Source organism: Siniperca chuatsi, linkage group LG18 (genome assembly GCF_020085105.1).
Source record: "Siniperca chuatsi isolate FFG_IHB_CAS linkage group LG18, ASM2008510v1, whole genome shotgun sequence".
Taxonomy (NCBI): Eukaryota; Metazoa; Chordata; class Actinopteri; order Centrarchiformes; family Sinipercidae; genus Siniperca; species Siniperca chuatsi.
Window position 1 is genome coordinate 4,755,213 of NC_058059.1, and position 25,005 is coordinate 4,780,217.

The 25,005-nt window shown below is 38.6% G+C and overlaps 2 protein-coding genes across 4 annotated transcripts in view; one reads left to right on the forward strand and one right to left on the reverse strand.

Annotated features, from left to right (window-relative positions):
• Positions 1-6,444, reverse strand: part of ap3b1a (adaptor related protein complex 3 subunit beta 1a) — a 58,769-nt gene extending 52,325 nt beyond the window's left edge. Inside the window, exon 1 of the mRNA XM_044173069.1 lies at positions 6,116-6,444. Within this exon, the coding sequence (XP_044029004.1) occupies positions 6,116-6,243 (128 nt within the window). The 5' untranslated portion in view covers positions 6,244-6,444. The remainder of the gene's footprint in view (positions 1-6,115) is intronic.
• A 2,103-nt stretch (positions 6,445-8,547) lies between these two features.
• Positions 8,548-24,718, forward strand: LOC122865116 (secretory carrier-associated membrane protein 1-like). 3 transcript variants are annotated; one of them, XM_044173072.1, is made up of 9 exons: positions 8,548-8,861; positions 14,102-14,179; positions 15,492-15,599; positions 16,137-16,248; positions 17,141-17,269; positions 19,439-19,598; positions 19,694-19,711; positions 20,991-21,108; positions 21,214-24,718. In XM_044173072.1, the coding sequence occupies exons 1-9, from the start codon at positions 8,805-8,807 to the stop codon at positions 21,361-21,363; spliced, it is 930 nt and encodes a 309-aa protein (XP_044029007.1). In that variant the 5' UTR covers positions 8,548-8,804; the 3' UTR covers positions 21,364-24,718. The 3 variants fall into 3 exon arrangements, with proteins under 3 accessions (XP_044029007.1, XP_044029005.1, XP_044029006.1); XM_044173070.1 differs by having other exon boundaries at positions 8,549-8,861; positions 19,694-19,795; XM_044173071.1 differs by lacking the exon at positions 8,548-8,861 and adding an exon at positions 13,205-13,302 and having other exon boundaries at positions 19,694-19,795.
• Positions 24,719-25,005: the final 287 nt, after the last annotated feature.

Sequence of the window (25,005 nt, forward strand, 5' to 3'; positions counted from 1 at the left end):
CCTTTAAGACGAGAATGTTATTTTTGGAGGGTGTAAAATTGGCTTCCTACCCTTTCTTTTGGGAGAAAATGTCAGATATAACCAACGACTGCAGTCACTTTCACAAGCTAATAAATATATCACACAGTCAATATCTTAATGTTTCTACAATGTTGGAAAATGTAGGTTTCTACAACACAGTACATAATAATCCTCTATTATTGCTGCTATTTTTAACAGCTCGGTCCATTTACTTCCGTAAATGTTTTTTTGGCTCTTGAATAACTATTAACTATTATTTGTGACTTAATCACAGCCCTCAAACCTCAAATTATTTTGTAATTAACCAAAATTGTAATAAACCTTTAATAAAGCAGATTTGGACTGGTCCCATAATTTCTTTTCATGTATGCAGCCTAATGACAAAAGCAGACAGTTCAATATTATTGTTTAAACCTGCACAAACTGACTGTTTGGCCACTTGGAGGCAGCAGAAACAAACTAACACAGCAGTGACATATTAGCATTTAAGTTGATATGGCGAACTTGTTAGCAAACAGTTGCCTATTTACACATCCAGCAGTGACAAAGCAACATTAGCAATCATTTGAAGATACATTTTTAGCCATCTCTGACAACTGTAAGTCCAATATACACTCTCCTTTTATCCTTTAGCTGCTAAACGCTCCTCTATGTTCACTAACTAGTCGCTAACTTGTTGTGTCTGTCTGCTGTTTGGTGCTGAGTAGGTAGCGTACAGTGGGTTTTTAGCAGAAAACAGCTGCCTACAGAGGCCGAAAACAATGCTATGAGTAGTGAAAGAGAACCAAAACAGTGCAAAACAGCGTGAAAAGAGGCACCAAGTTAGCCATATCAAACACAACTGCATCACTCTTAATCTCTTCAGTCTCAAAAAGCAAAATGTCTGCATCACTTCTGGCTGATTATGAGCTTCTCAAATCTTTTTTTCCCCCATCCCTGCTGAGAGTTATTATAATATCATTTACCCATGGCAGTTTCCTAATGAATATTTATCACAAATGTGCCACGTGTATCTGTCTCATTTAATGCCATGTTGTTATATGTGAAGACAAAACAAATTTGATTTGATGATCATTATTTCAGCTCTGTATTTCAACGCAATGAGTGCAATCTTATGAGGGGACATCAGAGGTTTTGAAGATCTTACAAGAATTACAGCTATATTTTGTTTATGCACCCAAATTTGTCCATTAACACAGAGTTAGTGTCAATGGAAAACATACACAACTCTTTAATTCAAGTGAGGTATGAAGGACAGATGGTCTGCAGAGATCAGTGCTGGCTAATGTAGCTGTCAGCTATATTAGCCAGCAGCTACTTTGGATCTTATCATCTAGTTGTAACAGACTCACAATACAGCCAGAGGCAGGAGACGGCTTTCAGAGCTGGATTTTATGAAGTTGATAAACAAGGTCCCTCTCCAGAACTGTATTCCTTTTAGACTTTAGTAAAACAAAAGTATGTAAAAATGTTGAATTTGCTCAGGATTCATTTAACTAATTCAAGCCCCACTGTTCAAATTCATGTGGTCCGACATTTCATAACTTGGAGAGTTGCCTGTACACCAGAATAACTCGACAAAACCCTGGTTAATATGGTTAACTAACTTTCTAATGTAACATTTTATAGCCCAGATTTTGAGCTACGCCTCTCTAGCACAACACAAGAACTTCATAGAGGGCACAGAAAACTGATGTGGTCTGAACATTTGACTGTATTCCTCCATTCATTCAGAAATTAATGAATGAATGAATTCAGTCACATTTTTCCTAAAGTAATTTAAAGAAAAAACAGAGCCGTATGACCCATTTTAGATCAATATATCATGCTGAAATAAAAATAAATACCCACCTCCCAATTTGGTCAGCTTTCCAAAGTTACTCTCTGTAATTGACAAAACAATCTCAACACAAGGAACATTAAGTAGCTGTTCTGGAGCTTTTGATTGTACTTTAAAGGACTACTCATCCATGTTAGATTAAAAGCTGTGATTGAACCTTCATTCTTGACCTTGGAAACATTAGTTGACAAAACAAACAGACTCTTTGCGACTTTTGATTAATCAACACTAGCAGCTACAGCGTCTGAGAAAAGACAAAAGGGGGTCAATAGTAGAATACGTTTACAATTAAATGAAATCAGGCCTTTATAAAGGGTAGACACCAAAATGAAAAAGTGAAATCAAAACATTGTGGCAAACACTATGTTTGTTTATGTCAGAAAAGGAATAACTCACACAGATCTCATAAATTATCTTAAATAACAGGGGGAAATAAATGTAGCTGTGGTTTGATCTAGCATGCCAAGAAGACTGGGAAAATATGCAAGTTCTTGGTGAAATATTTGGATCCACCTCTCCTGCAGTTTGCCAAAGGGAAGGTTTGAGAGCAGCACAAAAGGTCTGCAGTAATGGTGAGCAGTGAGAAAAAGGATTTTAAATAAGATAAAGTACATATAGAAATAGGCTTTTCATCTTTTCGACTGTGATATTGCAAAAAGATTTTAGCGAATTACACTATAACAAACGGCAAATCGCCTGAAATCAACATAAAAAACAAACAAACATAAAGGCAGCGAGGGAATAATGATGTTCTATCAAGTCAATCTGCAGAGTTTCAATCAATGTTTTTCCACATCAAACACGCCACACGCACCTGATTCCACTTCTTGGTGAGCCTGTAATCAAGAGCGCAAACCTTTCCAGTGTTTGAGACATTGAAAACAGCATATTAGTATAATTTCCTTGTCATTCAGTCTTTTGCTGTGCATATTGGTTGAAGTATGACTGCTTTCTACGTGGAGATGTGCCCTGGACAGGATATTATTAACAAATAGGCCAACATAAACCTAGGCAATAACTCTCTTCTGAAAATAAAGTCAAATATCAAAATCCTAACTTTAATGTAGCTCAAATAAAACTGTTCATACAACAAATCCAAACAACCAAACCACTCAGCTACAGTGAAACATCTCTTTAGTCACAGATAATAAATTAGTCACATGTCTGCATAAGACTACAGAACAATGCAGGGATGTTGCTGTGCCCTTCGCATGTGACAAACATTCAGCACTTTCAAATAACAAAAACACAACTTGATTTAACTTTAGCAGGACAGGCTCTCCATACGTCTGAAACAAGCTGGGGCTAACTTTAATTAACAAATATGTAACACACACATGCTTAGGAGGACAAAGGTTGTGTGCTACACTAATATGAGACTCAGATACTGGCACAGCTTGGGATGCACAGGCTTGGGCATTGTGAAGTGTGTCAGACAGACATGAGCAAACAGAAGCATCGTTCATGCTCGTGTTTTCTTTCTGGTGTTTTCTTGGCCTCGAGGTATGCAAACATATGACCTTGCCTTACCTAACTGGTTAGATGGTCATGTGAGAGAGCTTAGAGGTTCACTTTAGCATACTAAGCAACATTTAACACACAAAAGAAAGTCATCAAAATGACATTCATGATAGGCAAAATCCTGCTGAAGAGAATACTCAAAACAAAATGAGAAGCTGCAGTGTAACCTCATGCAAACTTTTGCCAGATTTCAGGAAATTTAGTAACAGCATTTCTTGTTGGAATGAAAACATAACAGCCTATATTGACTGTGGTGTGTAGCTTCTCACCCACTCAGACAGCATTAAACCAGAGAAGCTAAGCTGCATTCGCTGTAATTTTATAAGATATTACAAAATGCAAAGGATGGTTGCACTGATGATTCGCTGCCCTCTAGTGGCAGGTTTCTGAGATGAAATTCAAAACATGACCAAAAATATGCTGACAATCCAGTTTCAGTTTTATACAAGTGAAAGGTTGATTTAACGTGGTTTTTACGAGCTAGTGTAGAAGCAAACCAGGATGTGCTGTTAGTAAATGGTATCACAGGTAGAGAGACTTTCTCCTCTTTGACAGTTTCACCCGGAAAATACAGACTGCCTCGGACACCCACGTGGCCGTATCACAAACTAATTTGGTGTGTTAGGTCCAAAAGGTCTCATGTCTTGACAAATTCTAGTAGCTCAAACTCTGAATATGTAAATTTACGTACAGACCATTCTTTTCTTACCTATTCACACCCGTGCGTGATAATAAAGCACAGAGAATCATATGGCCAAGCATATAAAAGCAGGTGGTTTGCAGATTAATTCAAACAGGCCACACATATCAAGTTCATATGAGTTCAATGTCACATTGCTCTTCTATATAAAAGCCTATAACACAAATCTCTAGGACAAAACAAACACACATAAATAAGCCACTGGTCACAAGCAGAAACCTGGTTGTAGCTGTTTGCAGGAGATCCACAGGGTCATAAAACAGGGTTATAGCACTTCAGTGTCATTTAGTAGTAGTCAACAGTATTAATAATTGTATGCTGAAGATTTAACATATACTTAAGTTACTCCTTCAAGAGTAACTTGTTTACAAGGTAAAGATGTGTATTAAGCACAAACTGAAAGTGAGGTAAACACATCTTGTCCAAAGGTCTTTGCTTACAGGGTAGAAGCTAAATAAAGACAACTCTAAACAACAAGTTGCATTTCTCTCATTTTTATCTTAAATATTTGACTACAGTATGATAAGGCATGTACTGGGCAGTCCAATCCACCTGCAGGCTAAGCCTGAGATGTATATTATCATTTCCATATGGTACGTGCATGTTGGCTGACTCTATGCTGGTTTAATATATATCATAGTGATACATGAAATAAGGTGGAGAAGGGTTTTGGTAATAGGCTGTTTTCAATATGTTTGGGGTCCAAAGGACCTCTGAAAATTTAAAAGGAAGACTATGCTAGACCTTCTTCAAAAAAAGTAAGAAGCGCACTCATTGATAAAAGCCCACTTTGCTGTGTTGGCCTGCGCAACTCCTTCATTCTCCAAAACAGAGACCCTTTCTGTCTGCTTATACTGTATAGAAATGTGGAGGCCATTCAGTCTGAAGCCTAGGTGTCATTTCTGCTAACTCTCTGCAGAAAAGCACGACTGTACACATTTTATGAAGCGCTCTGTGCAATGATTAGAGACTCAATGAACTGGTTAAAGACTTGTTTACTGAAGCTGATCTATTAGACTGATCAGTCGTTGTTGTTAAGATTAGTTAAAGACCTATCCCAATGCTATGTCTTACTAGCTATGTAAAGTCTACTCATTGCTGCAAATTCTATATGAATGTATGAAGGCACCAAGTTTTTATTATTGTGTCATGTATGCAACTGTGGCCAGCCCACATGGGTTTACAAGACACCATGAATTCATATAAGCCAGCTCCAAAGTGCAGCATACACATTTTCAAACATTTCTATGAAAAAAAAATCAACTTGGACAACTTTCACAATCAAATCTTGAGACCTTCATTGCCTCCAATAAAATTCATAAATCGCTGTCAAAAATATAATACTGGAGAAATCAGCGTAAATACTAATTAAATAGTCCATCTCGCCTTCTTTTCCAGGCTTTAGAGATAAAGTTAGCACATTTAAACACATCAAAATTAAACAAATATTCCAGTTTTTGATCATCTGCACATCAGCCATTTCTTGGAGAATTGACTCTCTTAAACCACCACAGTTTGTACAGCAAAAAATAACATTTTTACCCAAATCACACAGCGCATACATTATGTTTTCCTCCCGAATATTTTTTAACCTGCCAACCTAAATGGAGGAAGCATACCAGTTTTCAACTGTGCAACTTAAGACCTTTGGCGTCAGGATAACACGATAAAACATGAATATTTCTGTCTGCAACTTTATACTGTATGCTGCAGCTGTCTAAACCTGCTCTCCCTTGTGAATAGCGGCTTTATCTCAACGGGCAAACACTGATACACAATGGTTAAATAAAACTAAAGAATAGGTATCGATAACACTCCAAAAAGTCATCTAAACACGGGCTAACTTGTAGTTAACAGTGCCATGGCAGACGGCTAACAGTCAGTCGCCATCACTACCTAGCTTGTTGATGATGCAGAGTCTTTTCAAGTCAGCTGCACTGGAAGTTAGCCGCATAAAGTTCAACATAACCGTTTAACTTTACCACAAAAGAACAGCGTTGATAGCAGACGGAACACATGCTAAGCTAGCTTACTTTTTAAAGTCAGAGCTGAAAAGTCCAAAGGCAGCTCCGGAGCTGGAGGAGGTCGGGGTGCTCTCCTGACCCGCTTCCACGGCAGCCTCCGCTCCTCCTTGGTCATTGTACAAGACGGCTGTCGACATCGCTGAGCGTTTAAACAAGTGCCCGATAGGTAAACGTCTATTCTGCTCCTCTTCCCGACTTGTAAACTGCTCATAAACTTAAGGATATGTTAGTGTAACGTAGCGTATAAAGTTCCTGCAAAGCCGAACTTCTCCGAGATTTCGCCCAACTTTTTTATACGCAGTTGCGGAAGTGTGAGCTGGACAAGTCGGTGTCACACATGGGGTGTCACATGACAGGGCTTCAGCTGCACACGGCACATAGATCTAGAATAACTAGAAAAGAACTGTGCGCTAATTTCTACAGTGCCCGTGACTGTCCCAACTGACGTCACATTCAGAATGTCTAGACCTATGGTCGAAACGCCCCGAGCCTTTGTGTTGCCATGGTAACAACGGCACCATAGTTCTTATCAAAGAGGAAGAGGAAAGTGAGCAAAAATTGCGTTTTGTTTGGGGTTTTTTTACGCAAAATAAAATTAATTAATTAATTAAATTAAATAATTTGTTAAATTAAAAGACCAAATGTCCCACTAATATCGATGACAAACAACTTAAAACATTTTTTTTTCTGGCATAAAATAAAAGTATTCTAACTGTGTCTCACGAGTTTACTAAATGTCAGTGGTGGAAGAAGTACTCAGATCTTTTACAAAAGTAAAATTAGCAATACCACAGTGTAGACCCCCTCTGCTGTATGTGTAAAACCATGTGCAGTAATCTATTTTTTCTCCAATATGTTGAAATGTATTGAAGTGGAAACTCTTCCCTTTGCCACAAACTGGGCTTGTAAATTTGATGAATACAGAAATGACCAGAAAGTGTTGTTATTACACTTAATACATAAGGTGATAATACAATGTTAAGTGTGTTTTTTGAGCTGTTGAAGAGGCCCCAGGGTCTCCAGGACCCCAAGAAGAACAATAGAGTTAAGCACACCTTGCTACTTTTACTTAAAATGGAGGACTTCTAACAGATTATTTTTTAGACTGTGGCAGTGGTGGACAAAGTATTCAGATCCTTTAAAGAACTAACACCACACTGTACAAATACTCTTTTACAAGTAAAAGTCCTGCATTGAAATGTTACTTAAAGGTCCAGTGTGTAACATTTAGGAGGAGCTAATGGCAGAAATATTATCTAATATTTAGAAGTATGTTTTCATTGGTGTATAATCACCTAGAAATAAGAATAGTTGTGTTTTAATTACCTTAGAATAAGTCGTTTTTATCTACATAGCGAGCGGGTCCCCTTCCGCCATGTTGAACCGCCATGTTTCTACAGTAGCCCAGAACGGACAAAACAAACACTGGCTCTAGATAGGGCCTTTTGCGTTTTTCGAGAGTGTCGCTGCCACCATAGTTTCTCTGTCACGCTTGGAGAGGCTAATTCACAAAGGGGAGGGTGAGGCGAGCGGTATTCAAATGGTTGCAAACTGCAATTTCACCACTAGATGCCACTAAATCCTACACACTAGACCTTTAAGTAAAAGTATGCAAGTATAATCAGGAAAATGTACTTAAAGTATTAAAAGTACTCAATGCAGAAAAATGTCCCCTGTGACTGTTATACTATATATATATTATATCATTAGATTATTATTACTCATTTATTAAGATAAAAGCAGGATTTTACTGTTTTAGTTGGTTGAGGTGGAGCTCTATTTTGTATAGGACTGCAACTAATGATTATTTTTATTATGGATTAATCTGCTGATTATTTTTTGATTCATCGATTGATTGTTTAGTTTGTAAAAAATGTGAAAATAGTGAGAAATGCCCATCACAATTACCCAGAGTCCAAAGTGACACCTTCACAATGTTTTGTTTGTTTTGTCCAACCAACAGTCCAAACCTCAAAATTATTTAAAAAATAGATTTAAATTATTAAAAGAATAAGAAGGGAAAGCAGCAAATCCTCACATTTGAGAAGCTGGAACCATTAATGATTATTGGAGTAGGTGCCACTTAATTTTCTGCCAATTGACTAACGGATCGTTTCACCTGTACTTGTAAATACTTCTTGGTAGTTTAATTTTATTTTTTTATGCACAAATCTTAATTTGTAAAGTAACTAGTAACTAAAGCTGTCAAAGTAATGTAGTGGAGTAAAAAGTACAACATTTCCCTTTGAAATGTAGTGGAGTAGAAGTAGAAAGTAGCATGAAAAGAAAGTAAAGTAAAAGTAATTTGTACTTAAGTACAACACTTGAGTAAATGTACTTAGTTAAACTCCACCACTGGATTGTGGTACTGAAAGAACAACATAACTTTGACACTTGTCACTCGCTTTCTTATTAAATGCATGTCGTCACTTTTCTTCTTCTTCCCCACACCTAGGAAGTGACGTTTCTTTACTTCCGCCTTGCGTCTCGTTGTATCGCAAGTGATCCGCTGCCGGTTACCAATCCTCCTTCTCGATAGTGTCTCTGGACACAGAGTCAACAATTGTCTTCACCTCGGACTGTGTCATCTCCTGCGTCTACCTCTAAGCGAGTCGTGTTTTTTTCGAAGTGGCTAGCCTCTAACTTTGGTTATAATTACTAGTTTTGTGAGACATATTTAACGGAAACTCTTAGGATAATGTCAGATTTCGACAGCAACCCCTTCGCGGACCCGGAGCTCAACAACCCATTCCAGGTAACGTTAGCTAGCTGCGTTAGCCACGTTAGCGTTAGCTTCTGCATTATTCCACATTAATAACAGGTTGACTTTACTCAAACACTGGCGGTTCCGCGTTAAGCAGCTGTGATAAAGCTACCCGAGTTTAATAATAGTAATAGCAGCTGGTAAAATACGTTAATTCACTTGTTGGTAGGCTTTAGTTAGAGTCTGTCACTAAATACTGGTGCACTTTGCCTAACTGGTGTGTCATGACGTGTAAAGGTACCAAGGCAGTGTTGTGTTAGCTAGCTTGATGCCTTCTGTTAGCCTTCCTGGTGATACAGCAGGTGTTATCTCTGATTCAGACTGCAGCAGGCTAGGTGTGTGGTGTTTTTATTGAAACCCTGTCGTTACCTATTATTTAAACCTTTCAGTTTTAACTTCTCACCTGCCTGACACCCTTCTTCTCTTTATAGACCTGCAAAGGGAACATGCACATCTTTGTTTGTTTTTTAAGTAGATGAACTAAATTGCTGATGTTATAATGTTGTTCCTGTTTTCATGTTTCATGTTTGATTTCCCTGCCTGACTAAGTGCTGTAATAGATTGGACATTAAATGGATTTGAGGCTGAAATGAGATTAGATCCCCATAATGGACTTTCTATACCAAACCACAGATTATAATAACTCAACCTGAGGTCCAGGATTTGAGGGGATGATTCCTGGATACATACATTTTAAATAGGTTATTAAAACAGTGAGTGACTCCTAAGAACTGAAGAGCTTACACATACAGTGTAATTGTGGTTGTATATTTTGTCACTGTCATGCCTTCATTATGCTGTTGGCCTTGTGTTAACAGTGTCTTGTCATGGTGAAAGCATGCATTTGATCATGTGCTCTTCAGCCCTTCAGTGCCTGCCTCCCTCAGCAAGCCTGCAATGGCGTTTCCCTCTCTGTCTCATCATATCAGGTGTACTAAACATGGGAACTAGGGCAGCAACTAATTAGCATTTTCATTAGCGCTGAAACGAGTAGGCGATTGGTTGATTAGTCAAGCGACAGTAAATTAATCTGCAAGTATTTTGATAACTTTAATTGTTAAAATAATAAAGTTCCTGCTTCCAGCTACTCGAATGTGAATGTTTGCTGGTTTACTTAGTCTTCTATGATATTTAAATGAATGTCTTTGAGTTTTGGACAGTTTGTCGAACAAAATTTGGGAAATTGTGCCATTTTCCACTAGAGTGCATCCGATAAATCAGCCAGGCCGATATTAGCTCAGTGCAGATATATTACTGTAGTATCAGTGTGTACGTCAGCCGATAAATGACAAGTGCCAAAGAAATGTTTTGTCAATAGTTTGTTATAGTTTCTAGAAAGTAGTGACACGTTTATTTTTCAACTGTAAAATGTCCTGCCCAGTACATTTCTCAGTCAACAATAATAATAATGGAACCGTACCACATATTTGTATTTATGTTATGGATTGTGTAAAGAAAAATTAATGATGGCCGATATACAGGGCTCCAGACTAATATTTTTCACCACCTTCCCGAAAAACAATTTCAACCGTCCCGAAATCAAAATGTTGTTTCTTTGCTTTGTTAGTATCATCTATAGTTGTTAGTTGTTAGTGGCAAAGTAAAAACAACATTAAAATGTTGAGGAAATACATAATTATATTTATTGTGCTCCATTCAAAGAAATAGGTTTTAAACAGAATTAAAAAAATTAAATAGGACACAGTTTAGTAACAGCAGCGTCGTTTACGTCACCACAACCACATGGCCCGTACAAACACAAACAAGCCAAGGGAGATTCAGGCTTACACATCATATTGTGAACATTACTGGCCATGCTGGCAATTATTTGTCAACTAGCAAAGCTACCATGGCTTTTAACCTGTAGGCCGACATTGTTGTTTGTTTTGTCAGCCGACAGTTACGTGGTTGCTGCCGCTGGCTGACAGACTACACTCCATTTAAACAGTTTTCCCGGCCCTCGCCGTTAAGCGGTGCACCGGTGCGCTGAAATGGAGCGGATCCAGTGTTTAGCTCCGTTAGCTGCAAACACACCGCAGGACTCTGCTGCCCACTAGCTGCTAACAGCTAACTAGCTCTCCTCCAGCTGATTTCAACACGGATTTGTTGTTCACAGTGTAGCATTATCAGGGAAAAAATAATATACTCACACATAGCCAAGGTAGCGCCTGGCTAAAGTTAGCTAGCTAGTAGCAAGCAGCTGACTAGACTGTTTACTAACAGCATGAGAAGACGCGCTCCGATGTAGTTAGCACTGGGTGCAGTTTGTCATTTGCTAAGTGCTAGTTATACGTAGTTAACTGCTACATACACATACACACATACAAAAATCCCTTTCGTCCCAGAGGCGTCCCGGGAAAGATCTCTGTTCGGCCAGTAATCTCGAGCCCTGCCAATATATCATTATCTGATTTTATTTTATTTTTTTAACTCCTAAATATCATTATTGGTATCGGCCTCATAAATCCTATATCATTCGGACTATATCTTTCACTCTTCTGACATTTAGGACGTTTTTCGGCCAAAGATTAATCGATAATGTTAATAATTGTGAGTTGCAGCCCAAATTTTCATTGTGGCTTAACATATTGATTATATTTCAGAAAAATCACATGGTCTGTAACATGTCAAAAATAATAGTACAGCTGCAACCATTAGTCAATGAATCAATTAGTCATTCAAAAGAAAGAAATTGACAACTATTTTCATAATTTACTAGTAATTTAAGTCGTTTTTTTAAAGTAAAAATACCAAACATTTGATGGTTCTACGTTCTCAAATGTGAGAATTCGTTACTTTTCTTGGTCTTACATGATAGTAAATTGAATATGTTTGGGGTTTGGGACTGTTGGCCAGATAAAACATGACACTGAATGACGCCACCTTGTGCTCCAGGATATTGTGATGGGCATTTTTCACTTAAAAAAAAAAAAAAAAAAAAAAGTTTTATAGACCAAATGATTCATCGAGAAAATGATCTGCAGATTAATCAATGATGAAAATAATAATTAGTTGCAGCCCTAATTTTTTTTAGATCAACCACTTGGTCTGTAACATTTCACATATAATGGTAGTGCCCATCATAAGTTAGATTTCCACTGATTTCCAAAGATTGTCTATTCATTTTCTAAACCTTCACATTTGTAAAGCTGTTATCAACACATCTGGCATTTTTAATATATAAATTAATAAAATGAAGAGTCAGGTAATCAACCAGTTAATTTTCTTTTGATTTAAGAAGAATATAATGCCGTCAGTAGCTAAAACATTATGGCACAGATATTCCTGTGCATGGCTACAATAAATTATTTCTCCCATTTTAGAGGCTGTAATGCATCGCAGAAACTTAAAAAATCATCCACCATCTTGCTCACTCATTGTGTGACGGTGAAAGATGCTGACGGCACAGTTTGACCGTACAGATGCATGAAAAGTGAATTATTCATTAACATACTGACATGACTAGTGGACCCCTGCTGTCCTGTCATTTGTCGGCTCATACTTCTTTGCCTGGGGGAGAAATGGAGCTTTGTTCTCTTCGCTGAGCTATCTTCAATAGTTCATGAAATCATATGGTGCTGTCATGGCGACATGTGGTGCTTGGATCCCCTCTGGCGTCTTTCCTGCTAAATTTCATCACTCCCAGTCATGCATCAGATTGTTCATTCTGTTTTGCCCTATTTCTCTGGATGTAGGCTAATTACATAAATTAGTTAGTTAATAAAAAACCCTATAAGGAAGCATATATATCACATTGTATCATCTTAGTAGCTTAATCAAATGTGAAAAGTTTCTAGAGACCGTACAGGGCATGGACTCCAACTGGTTTTCATTCTGCTGACACAGCAGTGTGTTACATATTGCAGCTTTGCCCTCAGATACAGTACAGTAGGCAAAGTGTTGAAGTCTTGCATGAAGTGTCACCAGCTAGTGAGACTTCTGCACCTTCTCATGCAGCACAATGTCTGTTTTATTTTCAGGACCACGGCAGGTATAAGTTTGCTAAGTTTGTGCCTTGTTAGGTGACAGGAAATCCATGAAATTAGTTTTCACACAGGCAGACATGCAGCAGGTGGACCATGCATGGTGATCATTTGATTTTTTTACCTCTTTGTAACTATAGATTTCAAAATGAAAACTTAACACTTGCAACAGGGCAACATTAAACTTTAAACACCACATACCCTGAAATATTTATGACCGTGGTCTGGTGACAAGTTGCAGCGTGTGTGTGTGTGTGTGTGTGTGTGTGTGTGTGTGTGTGTGTGTGTGGCAGCGAAAGAGATGCTCCCAGAAATTTAAGAGTCAGAGAGACAGCGAGAGGAATACACTGAGACTGGATCAGGATAGCACTGCAGGAATATAACAGATGGGATTTTAATCTTGAGCAGCAATTTGAATGAAACTAGTGCGTGACTGACAGCAGCTGATGGTAAGCTTATTATAAAAAGAAACGTGTGATAATATAGCTTAACTGATGTCTGCAGGAACAGGAATACCAAATGCAAATAGAGGCAGAAGATACTAAACTATGTACTTTTAAACTTTGTGGTAGCCATAGTTGAATACACGCCGTAAGTAAACAGTTGTTGCACTTGAAGTATAGTACAGAAAGGCTTAACAATGTAGGGCTTTTTCTGAATGTTTTAGCTTCATTCTTTATTTGACTTTGTGTGTTTACATAGTAGAACTGTCATTCACAAGCCTTTGTGAACAATGTGTGTTGTTTAAATTTGCTTGACTTGCAAATCAGGAATGTGCTTAAAAGGATCAGAATGTGCTTTAGCAGTTTTTGTGCTAGCGCAGCACACTAGAAAAACACAAAGTCGCCCTTTTTTATTTCTGTCTTTAGCAGCCAGAAGCATTCGCCCCCCTTCTGAAACTCATTGACTTGCCTATTTATAGATGTCTTCCCATGAAAATTATTGGAATCATCCCGTCTTTGCCAGTATTGAATTATAGGCCTGTTGCATTTTGAATAAAGAGGGTTGTTTGGCTTTGATCTGACAGAATAATGGAGGCTTTTACACTAACATGAGCCATTTTACTCTTACTGTAGAGATTTCCACTGCTGTCCTTGGTAAAAACACAAGGATAGACACATCAAGACTGTGGTATTCTCATACCAAAACTATTCATAACACCTTTTTATTAAGCTTTTCTTCTACAGTGTATGTTTAGCTTATTGAAAGTGTTCTCATGTGAGATATTTTTTTCATCTGTTTTCTCAGGATCCATCAGTGACACAAGTAAGACAGACTGCTCCTCCGGGGTTAGAGGAGTACAATCCCTTCACAGATGCCAAACCAGTGAGTACTTTTACAGTTAATCTAGTGGCAAAGAGTTCATACTGTATATCAAATAGATCTGAACAACATTAACAGCATTCAGAGGATGGATTTAGTTTTAAAGCGATCCATGTCATTTATGACTTGAGAATATAATCGTCACATTTAATTAAAGATCGTGTGAAATGGGAAATAAGACAAGTCCCTGAGCATTTAATTACATTGAAATTAAATATCAAAGAACTAAATAAAAACAAAACTTCTAATTTTTGCGTTTTATTTAAATTCAGATTCACTGATCACACAATTATTAAGACTATATGATTCAAATTGTATATTCTAACCTCTCAGATCTCACCACGTGAAAGCATGCAGTTCCATAAGATTAAACTGTAACGTAACACCATTGATTAGAGGAGTGGGCCGTGAGATAATTAATGGAACAGGAAAGAATTAAAATATTGTTCTGCTACTCTGGTTTAGATATTTTTCTGACTTTTCTTCAATCTTAGTTTTGTTTTGTTTTGTTTTTTTTTGTAAAATATTGGATAGTTTTACCTCTTCAGGCCTTTTTAAAGATATTTTAAATTAATTGATCTGAGAGGTTTATCAGAGAAAACAGTATGTGTAACAAAATTATTTAAGCTCAACGGTCCACTTACTAGCTTTTCAGAACTTTAAACAAGTGGTTCATTTGCTGAAAAAGACCATGAGATGTGGTTGAGAGCTCTGAAAAGCTAGCAAGTGAACCTTTGATCCTAGATTACTTTGTTACCCAGCGCTGTTAAAACCTTTTTCTGTAGGTTATATAGGCTATTCTCTCTCCATGCATTAATGAATATTTTTGTGTGGTATTTAGTCACCATAACAGGCTTTTTGACATTTTCTCAGTTCCATACACATTGATTTAAAGATACTATTGTTCGTATATAAAAACACTCCAACAACATTTATGTGGCTTTCCTTTTTCATACCATGCAGCTTTGATCAAGTGCTTTCATGCTGGGACTTGAATTAAATCCTCAACTAACATTAACTGTTTGATTTTAATGTGAGAAGAAAAAGTCATGTCTCATATTTTTTAGCTTCCACGTTAACTTCAGTACAGCACTGCAGATTCTGATTAACGGTGCTTATACTGTTGCCAGTTACAACTGTGTTTTTCTATATTTTTATTGTTACTGTTTAAGAGGCCAGTATTACAAGAGACACTCAGCATTTTGAGAAAAGTAACTTCCTCATTTTGTAGCATTTCTGACATTATACCAGACTGTTTGTGAACTGTAATGATAAACAGGGTTTGGCTGTAAATGCATACATGTTTCCTCCGTAGATGCCTGCGGGTATGGCACCCAAGACTGGGGCACCCACCATCAACACACAACCCGCCATCATGAAACCCACAGAGGAGCCTCCGGCCTACTCGCAGCCTCAGGCACAGGTATTACTGACCACAACTGGACCTCATACAGCCAAAAACAGTGTCTTATTTTCTTTAGCTTTGTGCTCTTTGGTCCAAGGAGAAATGGCAGGTTTAGTATCTTTACATCGTCACCATGCTGATATTATTGTGTGTAGGTGTATGTAGCAGAGATTCTGATAGCGTACTGAAGGCAGAAAATACATTAACATGATAGCTGGTTTCATGCTGAGTTTGTGGACAGAAACGCAGCGCTGCAGGAGGCTGTTTCTGTCTGTGACTGGGCTTTCTAGCTGAGGGAGACACAGAGTCAGAGAGAAATCCAGGCAGCCAGAGGAAATAACTTGTGATGGTGCATCTCATTTGTAGTCAGGCTCCTGGGAACATGTTGTGATGTCTCTCCTCCTGCTGGTGCTGCCCCTGTAGAGAATTGGATTTATTCCAAAAGTAGAAACAGAGAATTCCTATTGAGCTGAAAAAAATACTCAGTCTGACACGCTCCTGTACTTTTACCAGCGTGTTGATATCTGTTTTATATATATGTGTGTGTTTGTGTAGGAGCAGTCGCGAGGAGCTGCTGAGCTGTTGAGGAGGCAGGAGGAGCTGGAAAGGAAGGCTGCAGAGCTGGACCGCCGGGAGAGAGAAATGCAGTCACTCAGTGCTTCAGGAGGTCAGACACCAACATACAGCGTCAGATCAGTACTGTCACAACTGAAAAATTATGCTGTTTCTCCATCCAGTCAAGCTCAAAATGACCTTTTCCAACAGCTGGTCCAGTGCTGCTTTTTCTGCTGTTGGGACCATTTTTGTTTTCTTCTGCCAAGCATTTAATGACTACATATGCACTTGACGCACATGGACATATTATTTTGATTTAAAGGACTGTTGCCGAGAGTTTGATGAGGAGATCAACACCACTCTCATGTCTGTACGCTAAATATGAAGCAGGAAGCAAGGGGCAATTAGCTTAGCTTAGCATAAAGACTGGAAGCAGGAGGAAACCGCTAGCCTGGCTCTGTACCAGCACGTCTAACTGTTACTAATTAACACAAATCTCGTTTGTTTAATACGTACACTGTAAAAATGACAAGTTGTGGTTTTACAGGGAGTTACCTGCTGTAACCATTTCTTAGCCAGGTGCAGTGACTTCCACAAGTCTTTTCATCGCCATGAGGCTGCCAGGCAACCAGCGGACACTCCATGAAGTCGCTGCACCCGGCAGAGAAACGGCATTAATAGTAATAGTGACGTGTTAATTAGTCAAATTTAGAGGTCTACTTTTGGACAGAGCCAGCCTAGCTGTTTACCCCTACTTCCTGTCTTTATGCTAAGCTAATTGCCTATAGGCTCTAGCTTTATTTTAGGCATACAGACATGAGTCGAACCTCTCATGAAAGCAAATAAAAGAAATCTCACTGCCAACCATACGATGGGTTTGTTGAAAATAAAGGCGTTAAAGGTGCTTTTTCAGTGACTACGTTAACATAATATTTGAGTAACATGAACTCACATTTCTTTAAAAACAGTAACTCACAAGCTTTTCTTGTTTTGTCCCGTTTCAGGCAGGAAAAACAACTGGCCGCCCCTCCCAGAGAAGCTCCCTGTGGGCCCCTGTTTCTACCATGACATTACAGTGGACATCCCTGTAGAGTTTCAGAAGACAGTCAAGATCATGTATTACCTCTGGATGTGTGAGTAGCTTTTTTATTCCTTATTTTAATTATGTTGACCACTAATGTTTGGGATGTCTGCTGCATTGTAATGAAGTGGGCAGTGAATTAACCCACAGATGAAGTGAGTGAAGAGTCAAACAGAACAAAGATTTACCCAAAATAATCTGCGTACAGCCATCTAGAGCTGAAACATTTAGGTGATTAATCGATTAGTCGATCAACAGAAAAATAATCGGCAGCTGTTTTGATAATTGATTAAACTGTTTAAGTCATGTTCAAGCTAAAATGCCAAACTTTCAAGCTTGTTCCAGCTTCTCAATTGTGAGGATTTGCTGCTTTTCTCTGTGATAGCAAACTGAATATCTTTGGGTTTTGGACTGTTGGTCGGACAAAACAATCAATTTGAAAACGTTGCCTCTGGCTTTAGGAAATCATGATTTTCACAATTTTCATACATTTTACAGACCAAACGATTACAATTTTTGGTCTATAAAATCAATTAACAGTTACTTGCAGCCCTACAGTCATCAAATGAGTCACCACTGAATCTCCTGGAAGCTTTGCAGTCCTAATTCATCCACATATAAAGGATGAGAAGGACACTTAATACCCTCTAACTTTTCAACTAGACGACTGGCGTAAAGCAGTGAAGCCTGATGTCCTCTATACTCACCATTTGTAGGTGAGCTTGTTTTGATGTCCTGATTTGGTTTCTATGTGAATGTTCACACTGCAATTATTGCAAAAAGGATTATGATGTCAAATCTTGCATATTTGTAAAACATACTGGAGGATTTCTTAATCACATGTTGCTGTCATAAAATTGGAAGAAAAAGAAATGTGGTTTATTTGATTTGTGAAAGAATTTGTAAAATTCTTACTCTTATCCTTGAAATTGCTTTTATATTACTGCTTAATTAGGAGAAAATACTACTTTTTGAATGTAAAGTAACAATATATTGATGTTATTTTGCTTGTCCCATTTAAATCAACTAAACCAGAGTGAGAGAAACCACCTAAAAGTTTCTGCTGTTTACTCAGCCTGGGTCTTATCCCTCGAGGTTGTTGGGAACTGATGCCAAACTCTGCACTCTGTGTTACAACTCCAAGGCGAACTTGTTTTTAATGACTGGTTGTTTATATAATTGATAATTCTGAGTAATTTTCTTGGGTGTACACACTAACAAGTCAGCAAATTCATACGCACTGCATTTGTAGGCCTTTGCTGCCAAAATAAAACAGTTCCAACTCCATAGAAGAAGGGGAATAAAAAGATTAATCTTTGTAACAGTCTTTAATTTGATTTAATGCAATAAATGGTTCAAGTTGATCTACAGAAGTGTAGAAATAAAGCTGTTCATGGTCTAAAGACACAATATCTTGATTTTCAATAAAGAATCTTAAACAAGACTAGTTAATAAAACACACACCTATTATATAAATTGGTACCAAACCGATAACCCAATGAACCCCCTGATCCCTCCTGACCCCCCCTGAATAAGAGCATCTGCTCTTCCTCCCTCTACAACCTTTACAGCTCAGTCCTAATGGTGGTAAAAATCAGGGAATGAATGGCTTCAAGTAGCATTCAGTAGCCACATGACGAGGGCACGTGGTGCAGGCATGTGGCCTGATGAAGTGGTCAGATGATTGCTTAAAAGCTGGTTTAGATACGGACTTCAGGGAACAGTAGACGCTTTCCTCCCTTCCATTTTAGTTTTTCCACAGATTAATTTCTAATGCAAGCAAAGAATTTCATACTTTCTGTTAAAAAATACCCCAACAAACTGTTTCTCCCCCCCAAGCTCAAGCAGAAAGGATCTTGAGCACACATCAGCACCACCCCCGCTCAGTTCTGGTATGTCAACCAGCAGGCTAATGTCATATTTCACACTGGGATGTAAAATCCCCTCAGCTGTCACTGTTAGGACCCCAAGAACAAATGGTAATAATGAATTATTAAATGTGCGAGTCTGTGTGTTCTGTTCTCGGTCCTACACTGTGTTACATGTTGAAATATTAAGCATCAGTGTGCAGCAGTGTCAGGACACAGTCATCTTCCAGCCTACTTTGCAGGCTCCGACATAGACAGTGACACACCAAGGCTGCCACACTGTCCCACTTTCACTAAAAGCTCCATCCAGATGCTTAATGGAAATGTGTTCCCTCTTTCTACTCCTACTTCAGTTCATACTGGGACGCTGCTTGCTAACATGGTGGGCTGCCTGGCCTGGTTCTGTGTGGACGCATCACGTGGGGTGGACTTTGGCTTGTCCATCGTCTGGTTCATGCTCTTCACGCCGTGTTCTTTCGTCTGCTGGTACAGACCACTTTACGGAGCATTCAGGTAAACAACACAAATGTATTTACCTTGGATGTGCAAATAAAACACCTCTGAACCTCTGTGTTGTTTATATCCTTGTTTTTTTTCTCTTTCTGCAGGAGTGACAGCTCATTCAGGTTCTTTGTTTTCTTCTTTGTGTACATCTGTCAGTTTGGTGTCTACGTTCTACAGTGTATTGGCATCAGTGGTTGGGGCGCCAGGTGAGAAAACAGGGCAAGAAGAGACACAGAAAACAAACATTTCAGCCACAGCGATGCGTATTTACATTTTTAGTGCTACTACCTACTAGGGAAGAACTCCATATCATGGATTATAACATGATTTCTAATGTGTGTTTAAGAGCAGCAACAATTAGTCAATTAATCATTTAGTTGTTCAACAGAAAATTTAATTAAGCAAATGTTTTGATAACTGGTCGTTTGAGTTAGTTCTCAAGCAAACTGCCAAACATTTGATGGCTCCAGCTTCTTAAATGTGAATATCTGCTGCTTTTCCTTGTCTTGGCATTATAGTTAATTCAATATCTTTGGGTTTTGGACTGTTGGTTGGACAAAACAAGACATGTGAAGACGTCATCTTGGGCTGTAAGAAATGGTGATGAGCATTTTTCACTGTTTTATAGACCAAACGATTAAATCAAAAAAGAAATTGACAGATTAATTGATTATGAAAATAATTAGTAGTTGCAGCCCTGGTGTGTGTTTACGACAAAAAATGTAGACTTCAAAAAATGTATGTGAGCAACACAAACATTTTCATAAGTGAATATTCAGTCAAACTGAACTTGTACTGTGGTTGACTCCATCTTGGTTTGGAGCAGATGTTAAAGAGACACATAGCAGGAGTTACTCAGACAACATTTTAACTGCTTTTTTTTTTTTCGTTTCTGTTCAGATCATTGTTAAAATACTGATATCGAAATGTGTAACCAGTGCATATTGATTTGAACCTTGAACTTGAAATGTATTGTTGATCCTGTTGTAATCAGCTTGTGTGGCTGGCAATATTCCTTATTTTTGTTATTGTCAACAAATCCAACCAAAACCAACAATCTTAGTTAGTCTGTCTATGAGTATTTTCTGACTTTCCTACCCTGAAAACAGTTTGTGTGTGTGTATACTTTTTAAAAAGGGGCTCAGTAATTTCCTAAAACAGCGGGGCACTGTAGTTTTTAGCAAACGTTACTCAAACAGGAGTTAATTGTGCATTTGTAAGGGACTGTTCTCAGCTATGGATTAATAAACATTTAATGCACTATTTAGTATTTATGACAGCAGGACAGTGTATGTGGAACTGAGTCAAAATATACTATGGAGCCCATGTTCATTGTTGAAAAGAAAAATATAGAATATCACCAGCCTTATTCTTTAATGACTTTCTCGTCCTCGTCCTCAGCGGGTGGATCTCAGCTTTGACTGGCCTGAATCGGAGCATCCCAGTGGGCATTATAATGATCCTCATCGCTGCTCTCTTTACCTCTCTGGCTGTCATGTCCCTCATCATGTTCAAAAAGGTAGACGCACAACAAATCTAGAAGAAGTTTAAGTAGCCTCTATCAATGTCTGTTTAGTTGTACTTCATCTCTTTTTGCCCTCTTCTCCCCTTTCGTCCTCATTAGGTCCATGCGATGTACCGTACCACCGGTGCCAGCTTTGAGAGGGCCCAGCAGGAGTTTGCCACAGGCGTCATGTCCAACAAGACAGTCCAGACGGCCGCTGCTACTGCCGCCTCCAGGGCTGCACAGGGAACCTTCAAAGAGCAGATCTAACTGGCCTAGAGAGCTCGCTCATCTCTCCGTCCAACGCTTACCCACCCCCCCTCCTCTGCTCACAAGTGCAACACCCATCTTCCACTTGAGCCAACTGCCCTGTTTGAACACATTGAGAGTCCCCCCCAGCCTTCTGACAATATCGAAGTGGGTTATGTGAGGGGCACTACGGTCGGCCATCCCAGTCAGCCATGATCTGTAATCTCAGTCCGAGTGGGAACATTCACAGGATTCAAACAGGGCCACGGCTCGCTACTGTCCTACTCTACCTGCCCCGGCAATATTGTGCACTCTCATCACAGACTCTGAGACCCCTCACCTACGCTGCACTCCTACCACTCAACCAGCGTGCTCAACTTTATTTTCTGTGTGTGTGTGTGTGTGTGTGTGTGTGTGTGTGTGTGGCCGGCCAGCTAAATGAATGTTTGTGTGCCTCTTTAAACGGCCTGTCTGTCCTCTGTAGACATATTCTAATGTAGCTGAACCAAGTCCGACTTTCTAAAGGTACCTAGGCATTTCCCACCATCAACCACCCCAGCGTCATTGGCTTCCCGTGCTCCTGGGCCTTTCTTTGATTTATCTATCACTATTTCCTATTTTAAATTTATTTATTACTGGACAAATGGAAGTCATCTAGTACTCTCTAGTTGTTGGTTATAATGCACACGCAGCAGTATTCTCTGATTTGTTCAGCTGTTTTCCATGACTCTACACTGCTGCCCCCCGGTGGATTGACTGTGTTTTGTTGAAGATGAATGCTGTGCATTCCAGCTCACTGCCTTGCCTTCTACTTCCTGTTTTCCTCAGAATTTGGTTTTAGAAAGTGTGAAGTCCTACTTCCTTTTTAAGTGATGCGTCACCCAAAACCTTATTTGTTAAGTATCAAAACCCTCATCCCTGTATACTGTAGGATTAATGATGATTTTCATTATCCAATAATAAGGAAGGAAACATAGTCAAATAGCTACTTTTTTTCCAACCAACAGTCCAAAACCCAAAGATCTACTATTAACAATGACGCAAAGCCAACAAATATTTGCCATTTTAGCCACACTAGTATCACAGCTGTGGGGATGGCGAGGTCTGTCTCAACAAATGTCGGATTGATTGCCATGACATTTTGTACAAACATTCACGGTCCCCAGAGGATGAATCCTAATGACTTTGGTGATTGACGTGTGGTTTTTAGTGAAATATCCCCAAAACCTTTAGGTGGATTGCCGTGAAGTTTGGTACAGACATTCGTTGTAATCAGTTTGATCCCTTAACTCTTCATCTAGCACCATCACCAGGTCTAAACTTGAATTTGTCCGACACCAAATACCTGCAAAACTAATGACATTCCCATCATCCTCAGCTGTACTTTGTGTTTAGTGTTAATTAGCAAATGTTAGCGTGCTAACACTAAACTAAAATGGTGAACATGGCAAACATTATACCTGCTTAGCAATAGCATGTTAGCATTGTCGTTGTGATGTTAGCATTTCGCTCAAAGCACTGCAGTTCCTTAGTACAGCCTCACAGAGGCTAGCATGGCTGTGGAGACTTGGTGTAGTCTTCGTCGATCGACTAATCGATTAATCGTTTAAGCTGTAGTACTCTATACTGTTGTCCTCCTTGACGCTATGCCAGAGGTGGTGCTTTTAGTCGTATTTTGGCAACATAGTGACACATGGATAGAGGAGAAGTAGATTATGCTGCAAAAAGCCAATTTTCTTTTGATTCTTCCATTGTAAAAACATATTACTGTTTTAACTAAATTCAAGCCGATCAGAGCCGTTGTTGTCTGTGAACTACAAGACTCTTAACAGCCACCTCTCGCACCTACAAGCCCTGTTTGACACCCAAAAGATTTAGATTTTATTTGATTTTGGGTGAACTGTCACTTTAAAGTTTGCTTTCAGGTATTTATTTGCCTGAAATCTTTTGCCTATAATGATCTACATATCCATGAAATTATGCCAAGTTGCACTTTAAATCTCCTCATTAGATTATTTGTCTGCACACTGAAATCGGTGCAAATGGAAGAATATTTATAATAATGGCCTCACGCCTTCCTGCCCATACTTAATTCATACATGTTACATACACCAGCTGAGTTCAGCATAGTTTTCACATGAAGCCTACCTTGTTATGTCATTTCCTCAGAAAGAAATGCATTAATGACACTGTCAACAAACAGTAAGAGGTCCGCTATTCTGTATATACAGCTGCATGTTTATACAGTTGATCATTTTTGAAGAGGAAAGTGTACCTCGTCTCCAGCTTTTCTTGTGTACTGGAGATTTACCTCAGTTTTACTCAGGATGTACTCTTCACTTGCATGACGAGGTCAAAAATTATGAGATTGTATGAAATTAGACACAGACTGGCCCCTTGTTTTTAAATAAATGTGCTGTAAATCAATATATTGCAATTAAAATGACTTAAAAAGATGACAAAAATGGCCAGTAATGTTGATGTAATGTTCTGATAATTGCTTGCATATTCATAATTTGACAATTGTGGATTGACTATCACTGAATTCCAGCAAGAACCACAATCAAATGCATCAAATCCGAACCTGCTTCTTCGAATGTGTCTTTTTTTCCTAAATACTGTATGACCTTGTGTTGTTTCTGTGGGAGCTGCAAAGAGGTTTCCACTGTTTTGAATGTGTCTGATCTCTCTTGTCTGTTGTGTCTCATGTTTAAGCCAGTTAAGCCTTTGTATGTGTGTGTTGCGTAGGAGTGTAAATAGAGGGAATTGGGCCTTTAAGTCGTAATCTGCAGAGTCTGGCTGTGGGTCCTTCTAGAGTTCCTGGAGACTTTTATTCTGTTGAAGCTTCCTGCAACATGCCTTGTTTTGCTCTCTGCTTCTTCTTTATTTCACACTGGCTTAATTTGGACCAGTGCATGTGTATTTCTGAGTACATGTATGTACAAAGTAACATGAGAATATTCCTTAAAAATAATCAGACTGAGTGGCACCTACAGTTTTTTTTTTTGCTCTTTGACTTGCTTCAAAACATGATAAATGTGAGAAAGGCGTTAGACTGCAATGCAACGTGAACTGTGTGATGTACTGTAGGTGGACTGTGGCTTTAAGCTGTGCTTCAAAATCAACAATGGTTTGTGGTAGAAACACTGAGAATGAAATTAATATATCCATAAGCAACTCTAACAATAACATTTTAATGAAATGATTGAAAGAAAAGTAGTAAGAGATGTTTGTATATTTTGTACGATTTACAGATGGTCGGTTACATTTCGCTGTAATTTTAAGATGCACTCTGGTTTCACCTTCAGTCGCATGTTCAGTAGTTTGAGTTTTGTATATTTATTGTATTAACACTGAATAAAATTCTTCTTCTGTATGTCTTTCATGGTTTCTGCTTATATTTGTACTATATGTGGTGTAAACAAGACAAGGCTTTATGTTTAAAACAGCAATCCGTGTTAAAGGGCAAACGCAGAATGTTTAAGTGGGCTTGCACCAGCAGCCGAAAACCAGATGAGGTCAGTAGTTATCAAACAACATGAGATTAAGTTTACTTCAGTGCAAATGTGTTGCAGATTAATGACAGTTTAGGTGAATTGTCAGTTCTCATATTTAGAATCAACAGCAGAATTATTCCAAAATAAATGCAAACATTTTAATTGT

What these genes read in the sequence shown, in the direction of transcription:
- LOC122865116 (XM_044173070.1), top strand. Translation starts at nt 8,805, where the DNA reads ATGTCAGATTTCGACAGCAACCCCTTCGCGGACCCGGAGCTCAACAAC. An exon ending in ATCAGTGGTTGGGGCGCCAG is followed by an intron (nt 19,796 to 20,990) that starts GTGAGAAAACAG and finishes CCTCGTCCTCAG; the next exon opens with CGGGTGGATCTCAGCTTTGA. An exon ending in CCCTCATCATGTTCAAAAAG is followed by an intron (nt 21,109 to 21,213) that starts GTAGACGCACAA and finishes CGTCCTCATTAG; the next exon opens with GTCCATGCGATGTACCGTAC.